The following is a 23,815-nucleotide window of genomic DNA, read 5'->3' on the forward strand; positions in this document are numbered from 1 at the left end:
AAAATACCTTTCCTGAGCTCTAAGTACCTTTGACAAATCCACTTCTTTTATTCCTTCCATGTCCCTTTCCTTCATCCCAAAGCTTAAAATCAAGCCTGTTATTACCATGTCCCATAGCAATAGCAGCCTTTGTGCTTCTCAAAGGCTTCAATAATGGGACTCCCTCAGGAGCCTACTCTAAAGAGGAATGGATTTTATATATTTAAGATCAGCAGAGGTAAGGTTGATCTAAAATGAAGACCCCGCTAGTAGAGCCAACATCTAATTCCAATAAATCATATTCTTTTTTTCCCCTTCTGTGTATTGTGTCTTTTCAGAGAAACTGTCCTTCAAACACTTTTCAAGGGCTAGTTTTACTGGAAGAATTGCATTGCTGCATTTCTGCTATGTCTCGGGGGGGAAAAAGCAGCAGGACATCTTATTCTTTGTATCCTTCATTTTATCCTTCACACTTCAGGAGACACTTGAAGGAGGATGGCAGACTTGTACATGTATAGGATCCTGGGACAAAAGGCATTCTCCTAGGACAAATGTGACTTCTATGTACAGTCTTAAGTCCTCTTCACCTGGAGTAAGGAAAGAAATGCTTTAGGAATCAATGTGTCTGAACCCCAGAGCTTGGTAGAGGACTGTACCCCTGTATTGCTGGGATAGCTGTGCCAGTGACTAGAGCCTGTGGAGGACCTGAGGTAGTCTGGAGAATCTTACAGCGGTTCCTGTGCCTAGAGAAAAAGGACTGCTGTTGTGGCTGGCTATAAGTAGGTTCATAAAGTATGGAAGCTTTTTCTATCAATTACTCAGTCGCCCATCCATATATATATCTCATTACAATTGGGAAACTTTTCATAATGAAACCCAAGCTACAAATGATATCTTTAGGAAGAAAAATATCATTTTTGATTACTTGGTACTTAAAGCATTGCAAAGTGCAGTAACGGTAGTATAGCATTTTTTGCTTTTTTGAAGGTGGGCATACTCTGACGTACCAAGATGCTGCAGAAATAGATTTTAGCTACTGGGAAGTAGTGGAGGTGAGGCAGCCTGTGCAAATCCCACCAGTTATACATTGATCCACATGAAAGTGTGGTAAGAGTTCTTTACACAGATGTTTTTCAATCAGCTGCTATTTTCAACAAAACCCCATAGGGATGGATGAACCTTCACTTTTGGTAAATGATAAAATCTGGAAACCATATCAAGCATTTTGGCTTAGTTCTCTATCCATGTTTTTGTCTGTTTTATGAGAACTGTTTGTGAATAAATGTGCATATGAGGCCCTCTAGTGTCCAAATGGAGCATTGCTTTCTTCTAGCACCTATTTCAGGCTTTCAAATACCTTTTGCATTTCAAAGAGTCTCTGTCAGTGATTCTCAGCCATGGGGTGCCATGAGATCCTTTCACGAGTGCCATGGAGCACATGCAATACGAGTATTGTTGGATGTGCAGACATGGTTCACAAGATTAAACCCAGAGGTTTTGAAACGAAAACCATAGTGTTAAAAATAGTTTGACCTTTTGTGGTCTGTGTTCTTTGCAACAAAATGAATTAGTATTTACTGATTTTTTTTTTTTTTTTTTTTTTTTTTTTTTGACTAGAGAAAGATGAGAACTGACATTTTCTAAGAGGTGTCTTGAGTCTGTTAAGGGGTTCTCTAAGCCTAAACAGGTTGAGAACCACTGCTCTAGTTCTTTCCTTAAAGAGATCACAAAGAACTGGATGAAAGAGAGACACTTCATCCTGCTTAAAAAGTAATCATCAGTAGCTCAGGGTGTAGTTAGGAGGAGTTATCAAGTGGGGTCCCTAGGGGTCAGTCAGGTCTGGTATTATTTAACAACTTCATTAATGATTTGGACAGTGAGACTGAGTATATGCTTAGCGCATTTGTAGATGACACCAAGCTAATGGCAGACACTTTGCAGAGTAGAGCTAGGTTCCAGAAAGACCTGGATAGAATGTATTTGTCCTTATTGAATCTTACTTGATTGATCTCAGACCATTTCTCCAAAGTCTTGCACTTGAGATGAAAAAATTGTATACACAAACAGGGGAATGAGTTGCTAAGTTACAGTACTGCAGAGAAGCACCTGGGGCTTACAGTAGACCACAAGCTGAATATGAGCTAACAAGGTGCTCTTGTTGCAAAAAAAGTAATGGTATACTGGGTTGTATAACAAGTGTCATTTGCAAATTCAAGGAAAGTGATTTTTTTCATCCCTACTCAGCACTAAGGCATTTCCTGAAATGCTGTGTCCAGTTCTGGGTCCAACACTTGAAGAAGGATGTGAGCAAACTGGAAGGAGTCCAGTAGAGAGCAACAAAAATGATTGGAGTCCTGGAAAGCAACACTTATGAAGAAAGCCTGAAAGAACTAAGATGTTTAGTCAAGAGAAGACTGAGGCAGTGTATGGGAAGTTGGGGGCGGGTGCGATTTGGTAAGCCTTCAAATACCTGAAGGGGTCTTAGAAAGAGGATGGAGACAGATCTATGTCTGCACAGGATAGGACTAGAATCAATGGCAGTAGAGGAAATGTTTTGTATGAATAATGCATAAGTCCTCTCTTACTAATGAAAATACCTGTAATATCAGAACTTTGTTTTACTTTTTACAACAGAATTAAATTGTCTGTCTAGTTTTTGCAATAAGACTACATGTTATGTTACAAATCTTGTCTCCACTGAGACTTCTGTAAGACTTGTTAGTTAGCAACTCAGGCCAGAATCCATCTCCTACCTTTAGGTGAGTAAGTAGCTAACTTAAACATATATACTTGCTTAATATATATAAGCAATTATATAATTTAAGTGTTTGCATGCGTGTGTATATGCAAGTCCAACTCTAGTATCTGGTGAAATAGGCTGTTGCCTACAGGAGTTTGTCTCTCTAAACCAGTTAGTCTCTTAGATGGCACCCTGGCCTGCCTTCTCTACCTGACTACAGGCTAACACAGCTACTCCCAACAAGAGTAGCTACATAACTCTGTATACATCACAGAATCATGGAGATGGAGGATCCTCCCATGCCTAGTTTAGTTGCTGAGTGGAAAAGTGGTCTATATGTCCAGGGATTGGGATACCCAGGTTTTAGGGGCACCCTCACCCAGAAAGTGTTTGATGTACTATATCTCACTAGTAATCTATCCCCTAGGGTTAGGCATTTCTAAGAAATTCCCTCTCCTGTTGCAGCTAGCCTACTGATAGTGAAGCCAGAAGGAGAGCCAAAGGAATGTGACTTGTGAGATGCTTCCTCCCTTTCTGGGTGCAGCCTCCTGGGATTTTTGCCTTAGTCCTGTTCCTGAGAAGCTATTCTATTCCCATTTGTCCATATTACCAAAAAATATTCCATTCAGAAACACTGAATGGGTGTGACTTAGCCCATTGAACCAAAAAGTGGAAGTGCACTTTTTGATTCTTCATAAGTCCTCGTTTGTTTGTTTGTTTGTTTATTATTATTTTATCTCCTCTTTTCCCTCTCCTTTTCCTTTCACCATGGCTAACATTTCACCTGCCCACACAATCTCTATATATGTCCTGGCAAAAGGCATTGCAGCAGAACCAAAGTGTGGGGGCTTTCTGAAAATTATTACAAGTCCATGGCAAGTTGTGCATCTTCCACAGCTAACACTAGCTGTGTAAATGCTACTTACCTACCTAATTGGACTTAAATTTGGGCCCAAGTGTCCATCTTAAATAAGAGGCTTAGCTTCACAATATGGGAAGCCAGACAGGCTGCTGTAACTTTCACAAAGCTCCTAATAGTTGTTAAAGGTTTGTGTTGTACAGTGAAGAAAACATGGACAAAGGGCCAATATGTGGGGTATGTCATCTTAACAAAATAACAGATCTGGGACACTAGGATATGTACAGACATAACATTTGAAGTGCCCTAAATAACGAAGGCACAGGGCTATGCAGCTGATAAGCACTTTGAATTGGGATGTTCTGCTTTAAAAATGAATCCAGATAAGCCAGTAACAACTTGAATGTGCTTCACTGTGAAGTGCTTCATATAATGTCTGCACCCTCTGTAGCATGAACCTTGGAAAGCAGGTAGTTTCATAGTTGTTAGGGGCTGGAAGGGACCTTACAAATCATTAAGTCTAGCCCCCCTGCACTTGGGCAGGAAAGACCACTGGGATCAGATCATCCCAGCAAGATGGGCATCAAGACTTTTTTTTGAAGATCGCCAGGGTGGATGACTACCACTTCTGTAGGGTGGTACAGCCACCTAAACTCTTGGCACTCAACTTGTGAAGTTTTCTCCATGCACCTAGCCTGAAGCAATCTTCAGTCAGTTTATGACCGTTATTTCTTGTCCTCCCCTGGGTGGCCTTGGTGAACAGATGCTCCCCCAAGCCCTGATGTTTGCCCCTGATATACTTATAGGTTGCCACCAAGTCCCCCCTGGGTCTTCTCTTCTCCAGACTGAACAGTCCCAAGTCATTCAGCCTCTCCTCGTATGACCTGGTCTCTAGGCCTCTAATCATGCATGTGGCCTTCCTTTGGACACTCTCGAGCTTTAAACAAAGAGATGGTCTTTGTTTTCAGGGAAGCAGGTTCATTTCAAGCTTAGAAAATGTGATGCTTATAAGTCTGGAAATGTATATTCAAAAGAGGAAAAATTAAAAAATTGAGAGTACCTAGAACACCTTACATCTCAGTCTTTGACTTTGCAAGTTGGATTTGTGTGAGAAGCCTGAACATGTTTTGAAACATACTAATAGCAGTCATGAAATCTGATTACCATTCGGACACTGTTTGAGCCTTGACATCTGTGGAGTAATCGTGTTCGAGCATTTATGTGCATATATGTTCATGTTACTGGATTATCATTGTTTAGTGCAAGGTGTGCAGTATGAATATTAAAGTCATCATGCTAAATGGTAACTTCTTATATCCATGGAGAAAAAGAAGCAAAAAACACGTGGTCCTGCTTTTTAACTGAAAAGCGGTTCAGTTAACAAAACTCTTAATTTTAATTCTGGGGCACACCATTTTTTGTTCTAAATTTAAAAAAAAGAAAAGAAAAAGATTGGTTGCACTTCTGCTGCATGCTCTTTTATAGCTGTAAGCATTACTACATGGTCCGGATAACAGCATTTGGGCACCACAGAACGCTTGTTCAAATAAATTCTATCTGTGTAGCCTAGCAGCAGAACTGAGATTATTCCTAGTTCATTTTCAGTTCCTGGAGTGATAAGCATCCAGATCTTCCATACTAAGGTATAGTTACTTAAGTGGAAATGTATGACAACAGTAGGATGGGGGGGGAGGAAAAATCTCACTGTTGTATTTGAGTTGCTTTTTACAATATTTAGTATTGATTCTTTCATCAAACTTTATGGAAGTACAGTAGTCTTAAGTAGGAACAGCAAAGGTCTGGAAGGGGTCCTCTGGGTAATCAAATCAGTCTTCTACATTCACAGACTATCGTTAGTTGAAAGAATTCCTAGGAAGAAACCATCTCTGCAGTGTCCAAAGCAGTGCATACTTTTTTCTGCAGAATCATGAAAGGAAAAGTTACATACCATATGTTCTTCTTTGCAGCTGTTCAAGGATCTTATGCATAGCATTTGAGGTATTGCAAGGCTTGCAATATATGAACAAATATGGAATGGTTCACCGAGCACTCTCCCCTCGCAATATCCTCTTGGATCGAAAGGTAAACTTGAGTAACATTTTTTTTTCTTAGGCTGTCAGTGCCACATTATGGATTTGGGGACTTGGACAATGAGATGGATTTGAGGTCCTTCTGAATGAAAGATCTTCTGTAAGTGAAAGATCTTCTGCATGTGATGCAACTTAAACAATTTCAGATGTATTTAGAGTTCAGTTGCTTTTTCATTTTCCCATTTTCCTTATCTCCTGGCCTGCTCTTCTTATCCTCTCTCCTCCCCCCCACCCCATCTTACCATTTGATTAATTGTGTTACTGAAAGATTCTTTCAGGTGAATGCTAAGTGTACCCTTACCTGACTGTGCAAGCATATTTCACAGGAACTGTCCATGCATATTTGGTATCATCTGCAGATTTGGAGATTTTCACTATGCACCCATTTCCAGGCCATTGAGAAAATGTGGAACAAAATTGGGCCCACTACAGATTTTTGTGACACTCCACTTTTGACCAACTTCCCATCCTGAAAACTAACCGTTTAGTTTTACCATTTGCTTACTGTGTTTTAACTAGCACTCATGAAAGAACATTCCCTCCAATCCCGTGGCAATACAGTTTGGATTTTGTTTTTTTTTAAAGCCTTTGGTGAGGGACTTTTTATTAATCCACTTGGTACCCTTTTTGATTTGTGATGTACACTTTTCCTGAGCCTCCAATACAGTATTTTTAAATACCTTCCAAGCTGCCTTTTAAGCCTTTCACATTTTTGACTTCTCCTTTAAACTTCTTTCTAACCAATTACTTTCTAAGTAATTTTTGTTCGGTTTCCCTTCCTAAAGTTGTACATCACCATGGTAGACTCTTTGGGCATATTCCTTCGTACTATGATGTTGAATGTGATTGTTATGGTCGGTTTTGCAGAGTGGCTCACCAATGGATACCAATTAAATCAGGTCTTGCGTGTTATTCAGGATTAGGTCTAGAATTGCTTCTCCTCTTCTAAGTTCCAAGATGACTGCTAAAAAGCAGTCACTTACCACATCTAGAAATTTTATCTCCACATCTTGCCCTGATGAGGCATTTACCCAATCTGTGTGAAGTTAGTTGAAGTCTCCCATTATTATTGCTACTGTATTCAGAGCAGTCACTTAATTGCTTGTAGATGCTACTGTATTCAGAGCAGCCATTTAATTGTCCTAATTATGCTTTTTTGCAATTTGTTGTGAAGAAGCTAAAATAATAATGGAGTTGTGATATGGCTAGGTCTAACTTCTGCCTCTGCAATGGAGTGGGAAAGGAAGCAAAAAAGAACATTGTTCTGTTCTGTCTCTTTGCATGGGGTAAAATGACTTGTATTTTAATTTAGAGATTTAAATCCTTCAACAAAATCTCTGAAGAGCAACAGGACTTAGACTCCTAGGACGGTGATAAATTATTGAAATTAAAGGAGAAGGGGTGCTAGAGAGATTGCATTCATGGAATTTTTGGTTTTTAACTTCTTCCCTTTGATGGCTTTAGCAAATATTCTTTACCTTTGCACCAATCCCAAGACATCTTCCCAACAAAATTTACTTTACATGGGGGTACTAGTAAGAGGAGTCTTTTTTTTTTTAAACTGATTTCTGTTTTTTCTCTTAAAGTAATCACATTAGGATTGAGAGAATTTCCAGGAAAATATAGTTTTGTATTTGGAAGTATCACTGTAACCTTGTGGCAAATGGCATCTCTCTGACTTAAAACAACAACAACCCCCAAACAGTATTAATTCTACAGGGCTGATATCTGGGAAATGTTCTAATGGCAGAAACTATGGGGAAAATAAAAGGGGAGGGAGTCAGTGTTAAAGGAAGCAGATAAGTGCTGAGCATGGAGTAAGTAAGAAACAAGGAAAGGAAGAAAATAAGTAAATGAAAGATGGCTGGAATTACGGTGGATGGAGTGCATTTGGAAATGTTTACACCAGAGTTCACATACTCTAGAAAAACACTTGAATGGAAGTCAGAGAAATTGAAGGAACAGTTTTTAAAAACTATATAGTTGAAAAGAAACTTAGGATGCTTAATATTACAGGGCGGTACGCTTATTGCCTATCCACACACTGCCTGGCAAGTAAACACTCTTACTAGTTTTTAATGGAGTTCTGTTTACATGTGAACTGAGACCTGGAATCTGGGCTCTGCATTTTTAAAAGCACTATGGGTGTTGAGAGAACTTTGGTCCTCACCTTTTTTACACGTTTCAGATCACAAAAGGGTTTTTTATTTTGTATTTAAATTGTGCTCTAAGTAACCAAGAGCTTCACCACTGACATGTTTACTTTCACAGGGACATGTTAAATTGGCCAAATTTGGACTGTATCATATGACAGCTCATGGTGTGGATGTTGATTTCCCTATAGGGTGAGTAGTCTATACACCATAAAAATCTTAGGCTTTGTATATTGAATAAGCACTTACTGGAAATGATTAGTAACAGAAAGAACTACTTTGTGAATTGTGGATTTTTGACCTCCAGTTTTGATAGATTAGCTGATGATTGACAGGATCAGGACCATCCTGGAGGTCAAATCCTGATGCAGTTCCAAACCAACCAGTGATCAGTTGATCATCAGCAGGCTCCGCAGACCAGACTGTGGCTTGAACCAGCCACCGTGAATTGGCTCAAACTTGGTATGGTCCTTGCCAGCTAACCATCAGCTGATTGTCAGCAGGGTGAGAACCATACCAAAGCTACCTAATCTCAAAAGTATTGTAATAATTTTGTGGCTTATTTCCTGTTTTATTGCACCACTAATTGCCTGAACATGTGGCTGGGTTATATTTTTAAGACGCAAGTAACTGGTTAACCATGTCTTAAGTGTAATGTCTGCCAGGGGCCTAAGATCAGAGGAACTGAGTACATAAATCCATAATGAGGCTATCCAGATTTTAAGTAATTAATTAGCACATTTGTCCAAACTAACTCTTTGTGAGAGTCTCAGCCTAAAACCTCTGAGAGATCATGCCATGTGTTCTTTCAGTGGGGTCATTATACCTTCTTCTGTAGCATCTGTTTGCTGAATACTTTTGGAAATAAACCTTGGGCTTGAGCCAGTAAAGCATTTTTTTTATTTCTTCATAGAAGTTACTGATGCAATTTCTGCTTTCAGTCCCCAGCTACTACAATAATGAGCACTTTATCAATATTAAACACTGGGGGTAGGAAACAAATGAATGACAAACATACAAAATCTTATTTGATGCAAATATGTAAAAGTAAATAAATTGCTTCAAGTTATAGCTGAATTCAAGACACTTCTTACATTCATTTTTATGTTTGGTTTTCATAGATAAAACATGCAAAAGTCCGTATAGAAAGCTCCATGTGCTATTGGTAAACTTGTACAACTTACAGTCTTGTTTTCTGTGCTGCTCAGTGAGATTTAGCTAAAAAATATATTACATTTTGATGTCCTTTTTTATATTTGTGAATGTAAAGAAAATTTAAAGTGTGTTGAATGGGGATCAAGGAGGGATCCACAATATTTCTGCTGTCTGTCAACAACTAAGTATGTCCTCTCCTTTGTACCATTGCTGGTCACAGGATAAAAGTTATAGCAGGATATAGCAAAAATAAATTAAAAAGAAAGGGTACTGTGCCCAGAAGGACATGTGAGTGAAAGAGTAAAGGACACTTGTTAGTTTTAAACAGCACGTTGCTGTGTAACACATCAAAAACTATATTTCTTCACTATGAACTCTGCTAAAAATAGTTGTCTCTGAATGAAAGTTATGAGTGTTTGCTCTGCAATTGGTCTACTGCTTTCTAGATTACTGTTCTTGTTCTGGCACTGTACGTTTTTTGGTAGCAGTGTTTTGTAAAGATCTCTGTAATTGGAGAAATGATCTGGTTTTATGTAAAACAATCCTTTTGTAAATTTGTCTGATTTAAAGCTTGGCATCCAGATTTCTTCTAAGATGTTATGTATATGAGTATGCAGTAGATTTACATATTTCGTACATACTCTCTGTCCAACTAGCAGCCTGTAGGCATGCAGCTCACAGGCTCCTGCCCAGTCACTGCTATCCACCCCTCTGTTGTGGCTCCTTCCATGGCAGCTGTTTTTTGGGGCTCTCACACCCTCCTTCAGCTTCTGTTTCCTTCCCCCTCTCCTCGGGACCAAGTGAGGCGGGATACCAGGAGGGACTGGGGTGCCCAAGCTGTGCATGTCATGCTCACAGTACGTGACAGAAGGAGTTGGGCTACTTGCACTGCAGGTGGGCCTATAGGGCCAAGACGGGAGGGAGGTGCTCTTCATGTAGTGGGTGGAGGTAGCTGCCTGTGTGGCTGGGTGGGGAGGGGGAACCAGGCTGTCTATGTGGCTTGAAGGGGAGGAAGGAGTTAGGGCTGCCTGAGCGGTACAGGAAAGCCAGGGGGAGGGAGGATGGTGTTCACACAGACCCCTGGTCTTTGGCCCACCTTATATGGCCCTTAGGACTATGGCCCATGCAGCAGGTAGCCTCTGGTTACCTGGAAGTTAGAAAGCCATACTTTTTCATACTTTGGGTACATTAAAAGAATACACTTAAAATAGACAAAGACAGATCATTTAATTGCAAAATGAGGTAATTTCTATCCCCAAAGCAAAACACTGGTCCTCGATAACGTTAACTGGAATGTCAGTCTTTTTAACTGTTGATCTTTGTGAATTTTAGTAGTGTTTCTACATGATGCAAAGAGGATTAAAACTTCAAATGAGGTTTGAAGTTGAATGCATCTGACAGGTTAAAAGGGGTGTAGGTTGTAGCCATGTTGGTCTAAGGACATAAGCAGACAAGGTTCTTTGGGTGAATCTGGTATCTTTTATTAGACTTAATATTTTTCCAACTTAAATAGTTGGAAAAAATATATTTAAGCAAGCTTTCAGGTTTAAAAACCCTTCATCAAGCCAACCAGGTTTCTGCAGTTAGTGTGTGTTCTTCCTGCATGGAAGAGCACACACCAAGTGCAGAAACTTGGTTGGCCTGATGAAGGGTTTTTAAACGCTTGCTTAAATATTTTTTTTCCAACTATTTAAGTTGGTCTAATAAAAGATACCAGATTCACCCAAAGAACCTTGCCTGACAGGTTAATACTTTTGATACTGTTTGTGCCTTAAAACAAAAATGTTAGGCTTTCTTCAGAAAAAAAAATAAGGTGACTTGAGTAATTGAAACATGAAAAATCTCAATTAAAATAAATTTAGAAATATTTAAAGGGCATTTCAATGATTTAAAATAATATTAAACCTTAACATGTATCAAAGGATGCTTGTAGCACTCAGTTGAAAGTTGCTTAGAATGATCAGGCAGCTTAAGTTCAAATACTTAAATGGTGCGGTTTGAGTCTGTCGACATAGTAGCTCTAAAGATGAAAAACTTCATTTTTGTTCAGTCTACATTTAACAGAATAATGAAGTAGTTGATTTAAAAAGGAAAAGCGTTCTTAATTTTAAATAAGCAATGATTTTTGTTACATTTTGTCCAATCAGAACATCTAGTTAGACTGTCACAGCCTAAATTTTGATTTTTTTTTTTTTTTTTTTTAAATTTCTATTTGGATCAGAGGTTGGCAAAAGTCCAGACTGCAGTAAACTCCATTTCCCAGCAGACCTTGCAGCAGTGGCTCCTTCTGGCTGCTTCTGGCCCCAGCCCTGTGGCCCTGGCACCTCAAGTTCCTGTATAAAGTCTTTTTGATTCTTGTGTAATTCCTTTTACTCCCTGTTGTCTGTGGAGCACTTAAATGTATTTATGTCTCCTGGCACCATACACAGCTGTGACTTCTGTCCCCTCAAAAGTTGCCTTTTTAAAAGTATTAGGAATGTCATATAGATGTCCTAAGCCAGACCAGTTTTTTAAAAGTAAATTGTTAACACCAACTAGGATAAGTGTTTGAGTTTTTTAAACTTGGTTTTCTATGCGTTACTAAATTAAATCAAATTTAGTTGTTGGCTATGAGCTAAAGATTGGGAATGATAATATTGGTGACAGTCAAAAGATGCTAACAACAAAACACTGAAATACACCTAGCAGTAAATTAAATATGAGCATATAATAAGATTTAATGCAAATATATGATGTGTAGGAAATGTATTCTGATCAAAGATGCTACCATTTACTCCTGTTCTTATGATAAGTCCTCTTTTATGGAAAATACTAACTGTAGTGTCATTGATGGTAGTTTGATTGCTATGCTTTGATTATGGGGCACCTAGGTGATTTTGAATTTTTAATGAATTTTCTTATAATTTTTTTGGAACAAGAGCTTACTTCGGAGAATTTCAAACTTCATGACATACACTTTATGTTTCATTATAGGTACCCATCATATTTGGCACCTGAAGTTATTGCTCAGGGGATAGTCAAACCAAGTGATCATACTCAGTGTGAGAAGCCTTTACCCTCTGGCCCTAAATCAGATGTGTGGTCCATTGGTATTATATTATTTGAGCTTTGTGTGGTAAGTAACAAAATGATTTTTATATATTTGGTTTTGTGACTCTCAGTGGGTGCATCTACACAAGACATTTCCTGCACAGTTAATTAAATGCGCAATAAATATCTTGGCATCTACATGTTTGCACCTTTTAGGATGCATAAAATTAATAAACTGTGCAGTGTTTTAACTACTACATAATTTTTTTTCCTCATGTGCATCAAAGCACAAGTAGATGCTGCCCCAGGTAGCTGGAGCGCAGGGTGCTTCAGTGTGGAGCTAGCTGGCAGGCATGAAGCTAGCCAACAGCAGCCCAGAGCTGCTCTGACAGGGTTCCATGTGCTGCAGAGCAGCTAGCTGGGGCATGAGAGTGCTTCTGTGTGGGGGCTGCCTGCTGGCTAGCCCTGCACTGAAGCACCCTTGTGCCTCAGCCAGCCCCTCCACAGCATGTGGAGCCTGGTTGGAGCAGCCCCTGCCAACCAAGGGTACTCTGACTGGGCTGCACATGTTATGCACAGCACACTCCTGAACAATATGCTCTTGAGGTTTTTTGCTTCTGGATGCACATTCAAATGGCATATACCAGAGCAATAAGCTGTAGAGTTTATTTATGAATATTAATTGCATGTGTAGATGCACCCAGTGACAAATTGTGTATACTTTTATACATTTGGCTATATGACTCTTGGTGAAGAATTGTGTATGCAAATATATTATCTCACTCCGCACCTTTTTTCATTGAAAAAAGTGCTGTCTTGGATACATTTAAATCAAAGTGACTGTTAAGCATAAGGTAACAAATGCAAATAAGTAATATTATGGGTAAAATTTGCTTACTACTAGAACATTGTAAAGGGAGAACATGTTATCAAGGAGATAAGTTAGTTCCTCTAGGGCATTATTGATTTTTATATAAAAAAATATATATTGCTTACTTTCTCCATGATTTTTAATGTATTTTCCCAACATGATTTTCACGATGTGATCTCAGTTGTACTAGTTTATAGCAACAAAAAGTAATATGCCAAAAGATTAATGTGCCAAGAAATGATCAGTCAGTGGTTATCTCTTGAGCATCATTAAATTACTAAGAATCTAAATGAATTATTATATGACCCAAAACTAATATAATATCAGCAAAATGGTGGAAATTGTGAATTCTTCCCTTTTTTGGCCTGCTGCATACTTGCAGTTGTATCTTTGGGCAAATTACTTCTGCTCTTTGAAGTAGAAAATTTGTTTGTAAAATGAGAATAACCATGTTTAAACAGATTTGCAAAGTGTTTTCTTGAAACCTACTGTGTACCGTAACTATTTATGATTATGTTCAAAACTAAACCTTAGTTATTATTTTTTCATAGCAGTATATTATAAGGTTCTGTAATACAGTAATAACTTGTAATCACTGTGAGTGTGGGAGGGAGAGGGATAGTAACTGAATTTAAAATTTCTGCAAGTTTAATCTTTAAGGTCCTTAAGAAGACATCACTTTATTTACTTCTGTTTTACAGAAAAAAGAAGTCTTAAGGTCATTTAGGTAACTTTGGCGAAGCAGCAACTCAGCTGACTCTTCCAAGTTCTCTGATATCGACATGCTGATTCATACTGCATTGTCATTGTTAAAATGTACAGTGTTCCTAGCTGTTACAGAAGGCTACTTAACTGTCTGCATTTTAATATTGTTTTTAGGGGAGAAAACTGTTCCAGACCTTGGAAATAGAGCAAAGATTAAAACTAATACTTACTTTAGGTAAGTAACACAAGTACAAAGCCAATTGTACCAAGCTCTCAAATAATTGGTGCTGTGTTAGCCAGTTTGCTCATGATGCTTAGGCCTCAACTATGGTGTTTTTGTGGGTAGAAAAAGATGTTACTTTTGTGCTTCCATAAACATTTTTAGGCTGGGACAAAGACCAAGAAAACAGGTGCCCAAGCCTCTTGTCACACCACAAATGACCAGAATTTGTGGCTGCAACCATAGGTGGTATCAATATGTGCCGCCCTATTGTGGCAAGCATCTGCTAGGTTTATGATGGGAGGGTGTGGTCTGCCCAGAGCTGCCCACTCTTCAGCCTTCTCAGGGCCCAATTCTGTACACCTTGGGAATTTCCCATGCAGGATTGGGCTCCTCAAGCCCTGGGTGTGCATACCTGGCTTTCTCTTCTTACAGAGATGCTCCTTGGAGATTTTCCAGGGCACATATCTTTAAGAGAGGAAAACCAGGGTTTCCCATCTTCATAGCTGTGCCCCAGGCAGCCTCCTGGGGGGAAGGGGGGGAGCTGTAAGTGGGGGAAGATGGGGTTACCTGCTTGTAGAAACATGTTCCAGTAGTCTCAGAGGCACATTTCAGACCTGGCCCCGGGACAGTGGGCAACCATTCTTTTACCCATGAAGTGGATCAACTGTGTCAGGACTCATCCCACCACAGCTAATCTGCTTTATTTGGCAACATCTGTCAAATAAATGAAAATAAATGCTATCTGGGAACAGTCAGCAAGCAGTTAGGAGCTTTTCTTGAGGGGGAAAAAGCAATAGCAGTAAGCTAGATACACAAAGCACAGGGATAGCCTGCTGATAGCGTTAGGTAAAGACTGTCTAGGTGGGCAAAGGGAAGCTTTGGTGTAGAACATCAGTTATCCTGCATTGTTTCATGTGGTAGCTCCCTAGTGTGCTCTAGGTACTATATCAACAGTTAGAGAAGACAGTCTCTACGCAAATATGTTAGTATGCAAAATGCCAAACCTGGTATGAGCAAAACCAAGTAGTAAGATACAAAATCCAAGCAAAATTTTCAGACATTAACAAATATATCTCCTGCCGATTTTCCAGGCTTTTGCTGCTTATTGTTGTGTCCTTTTTTGTAGCTAATATTACAGAAATGTATTTTAGTTGTGATTTTTAAAGAGGCAAGGCTAGACCAGTAATTTTTTTGGAATCCCATATGTGGTTTTTTTAATGAGACCCCCACAGAAAAATGGTAGTACAGCAATATATATATATATTTTATCTTAAATTATGGGTGTTTCCTAATTTTATGCTGTGGGTGTATGTTCTCTTTGTGCCAAGAGAAAAGCTTTTCTCCTGGTATATGTTATGCTTATATGTGGCCATAACTAACGTCTGTTCAATGCAGACATCCTTTTTTATTCAGTAAACTGTTTCTTTCTAAAATTCTTGTTGTCTTGAATAGTTGCCTCATGACCACATATAATTCTCAGAAGAATTTAAGTTACCCATTAATTTTAATCCTTTTATGATGTGGAATATTCAGCTGGATACTACCATCCATCACATTAATAATAACGTACAGTCCAGGGAGCATTTTTTTCAATCTAGGAAGCAGCAAGTGGTAGTGAACCAGATTGTTGAGAGGGGAAGAGTTGTTTTCCACACAGATATGAAATTCCTGCACTTATCCTTGTAACAACAACTGTAAGGAGATGTGGCCTGGTAATTAGTGTTAAAGCATCAGGCAAGTTTACCATAAAATCAGTCAATCTAAATAAAATGTGATTTAAGAAACAAGGTAAGAAATATCTCTTTTTCTAGGCTTTATGTTTTGTACTGTTCTGTTTTGTAGGCTGTGTGGATGACATTGTAACTGTATTAGCTGAAGAACATGGCTGTCTGGACGTTATTAAGGTCTGTGAAACTCTTTTAGCCAGTGTTTTCCTAGCTAATGCTGTTTTACATTTCACGAAAATCAGCCTTTTATGGTTTTGTTGACTCAAAAAGATTTGTAACTTATCTCTTGGATCTTTTTAATATAATGATGATTAGGTAGGAGGTAGGTCAAAATGTTCCGTGCTGACAGTACCCAGACTTGATCCTTTCCCCAGATTATAGTCCAAACTATTTGTAATTAGTTATAAGTAAAGGCAGTCCTTGGACAACCATGTCTTAAGTCGAAACATCGTAACTTGGAACCCATTTTCCCATAGGAACAATGTTATAGATGGGGGATTGGTTCCTGAACCAAGGCTCGATACCTTATTTTCACCAAAAATAACCAGAATTTTGTACTCAGTCATAGATATAATTTTGTACTCAGTCAGTTATAGATAATTAGTATAGCTACATTAATGTATTTATATTGTAAATGGAAATCATGTTGATTTGGAAGGACTTCTTTGAGGTGACTTTGTTGGACTTTTTGAAGGGCTCTTGGTCGGACTTTTTGAAGGGATCTTACCTAGAGTCTTGGCTACAGGTTTTTCTGGAGTCTTGTCTGCTTTCTTAAAGAAAGTATCCAAGGAAGTTTGGACAGATGTTTTTCAGGGAGATGGGTGATGTAGTGAACTTGTTTGCTGGTGTGGCGTCAGATCAAGCATCATAAAGTTGAAACTGGATGTCAGTTTATGAATGTCATAAGTGCCATTCATTGTAACTCAGAATGGCTTAAGTCAAGGACTGCCTGTAATCAAATTATAAGTCCAAATAAATCTAAACATACATTTATTCCTCAATGTATTGGACTAGTGTAGCATCAGGTTTTGAAGGGTTGGTAGTTTTTTAACCCTTTCCCTGGTTTAATGACCAATTTTTATTTGGCATTTCTTAATTATGAATGTATAATTATATAGTTGTCAGGCTTTCTACAGTAATTTATAATTTTGGGTATCTCAATTTTGGGTGCCTGCATTTCAAAACTGTACATAAGATTCTGACTTTCAGAACAGGCATCCCCAGCATCCTAAAGTTCTTAAAACTGAACAACCAAAATGTTTTGAAGAATTTGACTCTGAGTCTTCAAAAAGAATCTTCTAACCAAAAAATATATATCCTTCTTGCTGAAGTAGCCATAACGTTTTGCACTTCACCCAGCTAAACCATTCAATATATGCAGTCCAGCGAACTTGAATAGAATAATTTGCATAGTTAGTTACACTGCTACTTTGGTAGCATGCTGGATGAAACCTGTAGTAAACAATCTTGAGGATTTTTCTTTTATTATCTAGACCCTCCCTGAAAATGTTGCATCTTTACTGAAGAAAAGCCTTACATTTCAACCTTCCAAGAGGTAAGTGTCCAATCCCAATTTACAGTATGGGGTCCACAGCATTTAAAATATATGCTGCTAAACTACATTCAGACATTGTCTTTTAAATAAGTTGTATCAAAGTGCATCTCTCTGGAACTCTATATAGTAATACATCAGTGGAGTTGCTTGATCGAATTCCTTTTTGTTGCTTTGCCATTTAAAAAAAAATGAATAAAAGTTGAAGGTGTCAGGTTAAACTAGAATTCTAGCAAACACTCTAATAGTTTTTCCAAATATACTTCTGTTTTTGCAGCCATGACTACTAAAAAGAATAGCATAATACTGATCATCTAAAAGATCATAAAAAAGTGCATATAATTGCTTGCGTTATTTGTTTCCATTCAAATGCTTTGAAAGAACATTTTGAGTAGTAACATTGCAAGCTTGAAATATAATGGTCAATCAAGAGTTGAGGCTAAAATCACTGGGCAGGAATAACAGGGCTCAAAGCAAAGGAAAAGTGAACTTGATTGACATTAACAAAGAAATTTTGGGACTCCTGTTTTTGTTTTTAGAAAGTAAGGTCTCTTTTTAAACTGAAGTCTGGTCTTTCATCAGTAACTACTTATGCTGATTTATAGCACTTGTGTTTAGAATATGTTCTTGTAAACAACTTTTTTCTAATGTCATGTCAATATACCTTTTTCAAGAAAGTGCAGCACAGTATAGAGCCACATTGTAGTCAGAGATGAAAAAAAAAGTTTGTTTTCAGGAGCAGAAAGATCTTTTTAATGGCCAAAACCTGCTAGACTACCTTATAAATTAACAAAGCAAAAATTGTCCAGTAAAGATAGATTCCAGACTTGGGTTGAGCATAAGAATGACCATGTGTAGGCAAGCTATAAGGTATTGACTGTCATAACGAAGGCAAATGAAATGTTTTATCATAAAACTTTACATTTTTATTAAATAAATAACACCTATTTGTCAGTGAGAGTATTAACATGCATTTTTTAAAGGATTTAACTTTTTTCTCTCTTTCTGGTCATTCTTGAACTTTTTAAAACACTTACGCAAGACCTACGCCTGATGAGTTGCTGTGTGACAGTATATTCGGTGAAGTGTCCTCTTTGTATGAACCCTTCCATAAAGCTGCCAGTCTGTTTTCATCCTCTTTGAGATGTGCTAATCTAACACTTCCTGAGGACATCAGTCAGCTGTGTAAAGGTAAAAGTGGGCCATGAGAGAGGGTGGTGGCAGGAAGAGAAGGAAAAATAAATATGTACCTGTTGTTTATACGGGATAGGATTTAGAGTAAGTGACTGTTTTGTTTCTTGGGAAAAAAATACTAACAAAGCCTCCATTCCTGTATTGAGGTACTGTTGTCTGTTAAGGGTCAGTGAAGGATATTATCAGTTTATGCACTGTGAGGACATGGATGGAGGCAGGTCTCCATGTTCTTTATTTTTTTCTGTACTTGTTCATCATCATATCTGATAACCACCCACAAATGGCTTATGCATGGCTTTTGAGATTTTTTTGTAGCGACTTGGGGACAGGGTTCTCCTTGGGCACATCCTTTGATATGGGCTGTAGTTTTGTTAGAGTTTATTTAGCCAGCAGAGAAATTCAAAGTGATGGGACTAACCAAATCTCTCTGCATTTAGAGACCCAAAAAACCACGCAGGTTTAGAACGGTCTTGCCTTAAGTTCAGAAGAGAGAGGAATTTCTTTTTGTTCCTGTTTGCAGTTTTCATACAAATGGAATGGGCTGCTATCATCCTTGTTCGAACCTATGTAGAGTGCTTATTTTGGAAAGTTTTATTCTTTAATATTGTGACGCTAAAGCTTCAGAGTGCCAGTGTGTGCGTCATGTGTGATAGATTGGAGCCTTAAATGCAATTCAGTGGTTTAATTGCATCTATCTGATTTTGTTCTGTTTTTCTGGCACCAAATGAGATGATATTTTTCACTTGTTTATGTGCTGCAAAAAACTCCAGAATCTTCCCAGTCTCTCTTCTTATGAACTTTCCTTTCATCAATTGCAAACAGAAGATCGCTTTTCATCTAGTATCACATCAGGATACCTGACCCTAATCTGATCTTTCTAACAAAACTCTATTTAGAATGATAACTTCTTAAGCAGCTGTTTTATCTCACTAGAATTCATTTGTATTTGGCTTCTGTTAATAGATGAAGACTGTGATTACCTAGCAGAAAGATCAGTTGAAGAGGTTTATCATCTCTGGTGCTTGGCTGGAGGAGACTTGGAGAAAGAACTTGTCAACAAGGAAATCATCAGATCAAAGCCACCCATCTGTACACTCCCCAAGTAAGAAAAAGGAACACACTTTTGAAGATGAAAACATGAGAAAAGGGGGTTGGTGTAGAAAATGTCTCAAAAAAATGTTAGGTGTGTTTTTCAGAAGTTCTGAGTTCTCACTTTGAAGGAAGTTTGACGGTAACGTGAAGAATAGTGAAAGGATCAACACCTGCACATATGTCTCTGTTGCTTTGCCTGACATATACCAGCCATCAAAACTTAATATTACCTTGCGAAATTTGTTAAAAAGAATGCATAGGGAAAGATACCACCCTATAATAAAATCTGCAGGTTCATTATGTGCCATAGCATTAAATTATTCTATAACATTACTCACTAAAATGTTGTGCATTTGGTATGCAACACAGTACATCTTGAAAATACAAAATGCAAATAGTACATACATTTACACAATACATTCAACTCACTGTATCCAACACATCAAGCCATTCAGTTTTTCATAAAAAATGGTTTTATTTTGTGCAGATGCTACATGGTTTAAGAACTTTCCAAGCTGTGAAATAATTAAATGCATTGCTACTGGAGTCCTGTTGAAATTTTTACTACACAATCCAACTGTGTCCTGCAGTCTGATCTTAGTATATGAAGACTACTGCAGTGGTGCAGATCAAATTGTAGCTCTCTTTTGGTAGTTAAATAACATACTAAGTCAGCAGTGAATAACCAGCACCATATTTTCATTACAAAACAAAAGGGGGCAAAGTTTAGCCTTGAGCTTTGGTGAATGGTGTAATGGGTTGACGTTTTAGTGAATGCTTAATCACTTACTGCTACTACATACTGCTATATAATTTCTTTTCCTTAAGCAGCAACAGAATATGATCCTTCAGTTTTCTTTCTAGAAACTTTCTATGTCAAGAACATTCCCTTCCATGGACTGTTTGTGTTTACTCCTTTTTGGATTTATTTGTGGTTCTGAGGGCTTAATCTGCCATAGACAGAGAGTGCAAATAGCCTGCCAAATACTGTGTCACAGTTGTCATCTGTAACTGAGGAGGAGTGGACAAAGTTCCCATCATGTCTGTTACTGTCATTGTTGATTTTCAGCTTTTGACTGACAGTAGCATTTATTTCTCTTTCCTCTTCATTGCTGGTAATCCTCAGATATGTTGTCTTGGATAAGAAGCTATAGATTGTACACATTAAAAAACCTGATGTGGCTATTTCATTTGGAACTTTTTCAGCATTTCAATGTATTACACATCCCCTTGGTAGCTGGCTTTGTAGTCAGGAGACAATATAGTATAATTTCAGCATTTGTTTTGTCTTAAAAAGAAAATACCAATTGAATTGACATAGAACTTTGTTCTTTTGATCCAAATAGTTTCTTTTAAAATAACCAGGATTTGGGTTTTCCTCTCTTCAAAGCTTTTTGTTGGAGGATGGTGAGAGTTTTGGACAAGGACGAGATAGAAGTTCCCTTCTTGATGACACAACTGTGACACTGTCACTGAACCAACTGAGAAATGTAAGAAAAAGCCGTTGCTAAGTGCTTGTGCTCCAGCTGTAGTAACTATGTTTTTATATTCCCAAATAGTAGGGCTATGTTTCATTTCAGTTTCGGCCATTTTAGAGCACAGTGATTCGTTTTGGTGTTTTGGGTCACTGTTTCATTTTGGTCCAACCAAATCTGTTTCAGAGTTTTAATGCTGTTTTGGCACTGATTTGGAGATTTGGATCAGCTGGGGAGAGGCAGGCACAGACAGATGGCTGCAAGTTCTCCCGCAGTTCCTTCAGTTGTGCCTGCCTCTGCCCTGGTGGCAGGGGACATGGGAGAAGCCCCCATGACTCCTCTGCCCAGCCCCATCCCCCGCCTGGCCCCAGCCTCCTGGCACTTTAAAAGGAGGGCTGTGGGGCTGAGCCAGACTGTTCAGGGGTGGAGGGGGCGCCTCCAAAACATTTCAGAAATGTTTCGGAGCCTTTCCTTTCATTTTGGATTCGGCGTTTCAGGTGCTGAAACAGACTGAAACACCTCTGAAATGAAACAGCTGTCAAAATTTTGCACAGCCCTACAAAATAGCAAAAATAAAATCAGTGTTGTTCTTTCAAAACTCCTTTGGACACTGATTCCAACTCCGAGAAGACTCAGACACACAGATTCTGATTTTTACTTATTTAATGGAAGTAAGTTTACACAGACAAAATATATCAACTTCTTTGTGTGAAATGAAATTTGTATTCAGTTTTGTTTTGATGTAACAGCTGTTTTATTGAGAATAAGTTTAACATTCAGTGCTAATTTAATTATAGAAATAGAACGTTCTATCTTTTTGGTTCAGGCAATGTTTCTTTAACAAGTCCACCTTTCTCTCTGTAGAAAGTTCCTGAATATCCAAATAAAAGATTGACCCACTTTTAATGTCTTGCAACAAATTTTCCTATTGTTTCTTACAAGTCTTGAGATGGAATTTCTGACAGCTAAGCAATCTAGTCTAAAGCTATGTCAAAAATCTCCCCAAGCTCAGTAATTGTTCTTTTTCATATTGTTAGAAAACCACATTGAATTAAGCATAACTAACACAGGCTACTATCCTTACAAACGAGAAAGCTCTGAGTCTTTCCAATTTCCTAGTCCAATTTACGCAGTTAGTTTGCGGGGGGTGGGACATTTAACCACACTTCAGGGAATCCTTCAAACACTCCTTGTGGCAAAGAGCACAGTGATGGTAGTCAAAAAAGGATCAGTGCTGAATGAACTGAGAGTCTGATCTGCTCCATCAGTCCCCAGAAGAGATGGTACTCTACCTCTAGGTTAGGGATTGTACTGCAAAAGAGAACACTGTTGGGAAGATGGAATTAAACTTTAATCACGCTGCACTGAAGATGTCCATACACTCCAGGAATTAAGTGGTGTTTTGCCTGCCTGTCTTCTTCACAGGGACTGTTTATATAACTGACTTGTTCTCAGATGTCTTTATGAAAAGTGAAGTAACTAACATAGCTTGTCTTGATTAGAAAAGCAGAACCAAATTCTTTCACTTTGGTTTGCAGCTATATGAATCAAAAGTCTTTGTAGGAAAAGTAGGGGGTGTCTAGATAAGGTAGGAATAATTTTTAGAATTGATTAAATTTGTAGAGAGAGATTCCATTCACTCTAGTAGAATATAAAATATTAAATGTTTATGCATCATTGCTGCCATCTAAGGGTAGATCTTCCTTCTTTTGTCCCTTATCACAATTAACTTAATATCTAGTCAAACACCAGTCAAGATTTTAAAAATTGCTTTTTGTATTTCTTTGTATATTTTCCATTAAAATTCCAAGGAATGGTCTCACATGAAATAACGTTTTTTTTTAATTATTTTTCCAAACTCTACAGAGGCTAAAAGATGTGGGTGGGGAAGCATTTTATCCACTGCTTGAAGATGAGTAAGTATATGTAATCAAATTTTATTAGTTATTTTTGATTAACTATTATAGTTGCACAGTGCATATTCGGATCAAGATTTTCCAAAATTAGAAATATAATGCTAATACCCTGCATCCTTATTTAGGCTTCTGATGTGGGTGAATGCTTCTCAGTGCTTTTTGAAAATAGGTGCACTTAAAGGTGGTTAAATTTACAAGTTTAACTTTAGTTAAGTATTTTGAAAATCTGTGGTCCTCACAGTACAGCACTGAATACAGTGTTACTGTTCCATTCATGGAAATGTCTTTCCTAATCGTCTTCCAGCATAAAGACAAGTCAGGTTCTTTTATTGACATCTTTTATTGGGCTAACTGTATAATTGGGAAGAAGCATTACACATGTTTTCAAGCATTTTTACCAACAGCCCTTGTTTCTTGCATATTTCCTAGAGTATCATGGCTGCAACACTCCACCCCAGCTTCCAACATAACAGCATTTCCAGGCTGTACTTCTTTAAAATTAAGGCTGTTTAGTCGCTCTTTACTCCTGTTTTTCCCATTCTTTTCCAGCCAGTCAAATTTACCTCATTCAAATAGTAATAATGAGCTGTCTGCAGCTGCCAATCTTCCTCTGATCATCCGAGAGAGGGACACAGAGTACCAGCTAAACAGAATCATCCTTTTTGACAGGTTACTGAAGGTATGAAATCTTAATCATGCTGGAGTAGTTTTGGTTTCCATTAATTGAATAGATAAGTGGATTTAGTCTATTATCCCAGACTCTGAAATACATGGCAGTCTTGAAAGGCTTCTGTGTGCTCCAGAGACTAGATACTGTCCACATCCTCAATTAAAGGTGTGATGGAAACGGGCCACAGTTACTGCACATAACTGTTTGTGTGTCTCCTTACACAGTTGTATGTAATCATTTGACTGAGTCACCCTAAATATCCACAAACCTCTTTCTTTTGACAGTGCCATCACAGTACTGATAAATAGTACCTGACATCAAGAAAAGCTGATGGTTCCCCAGACAGACCCAGTGAACCAGACCCAGGGCTGACAGTGAGTTGAT

At 38.2% G+C, this 23,815-nt stretch overlaps 1 protein-coding gene across 5 annotated transcripts in view; it reads left to right on the top strand.

Moving 5' to 3' along the window:
• TBCK (TBC1 domain containing kinase) overlaps window positions 1-23,815 on the top strand; it is a 177,069-nt gene that overhangs the window by 35,665 nt on the left and 117,589 nt on the right. For all 5 annotated transcript variants that reach the window (XM_019534143.1, XM_019534144.1, XM_019534140.1 and 2 more), the window contains exons 4-14: window positions 5,546-5,660; window positions 7,940-8,013; window positions 11,950-12,091; window positions 13,757-13,817; window positions 15,648-15,709; window positions 17,026-17,087; window positions 18,127-18,275; window positions 19,242-19,380; window positions 20,761-20,860; window positions 22,712-22,761; window positions 23,311-23,440. In XM_019534143.1, the coding sequence (XP_019389688.1) occupies window positions 5,546-5,660; window positions 7,940-8,013; window positions 11,950-12,091; window positions 13,757-13,817; window positions 15,648-15,709; window positions 17,026-17,087; window positions 18,127-18,275; window positions 19,242-19,380; window positions 20,761-20,860; window positions 22,712-22,761; window positions 23,311-23,440 (1,084 nt within the window). The remainder of the gene's footprint in view (window positions 1-5,545; window positions 5,661-7,939; window positions 8,014-11,949; window positions 12,092-13,756; window positions 13,818-15,647; window positions 15,710-17,025; window positions 17,088-18,126; window positions 18,276-19,241; window positions 19,381-20,760; window positions 20,861-22,711; window positions 22,762-23,310; window positions 23,441-23,815) is intronic.

This window comes from Crocodylus porosus, unplaced genomic scaffold (genome assembly GCF_001723895.1).
Source record: "Crocodylus porosus isolate Cpor-Errol unplaced genomic scaffold, CroPor_comp1, whole genome shotgun sequence".
NCBI lineage: Eukaryota > Metazoa > Chordata > Crocodylia > Crocodylidae > Crocodylus > Crocodylus porosus.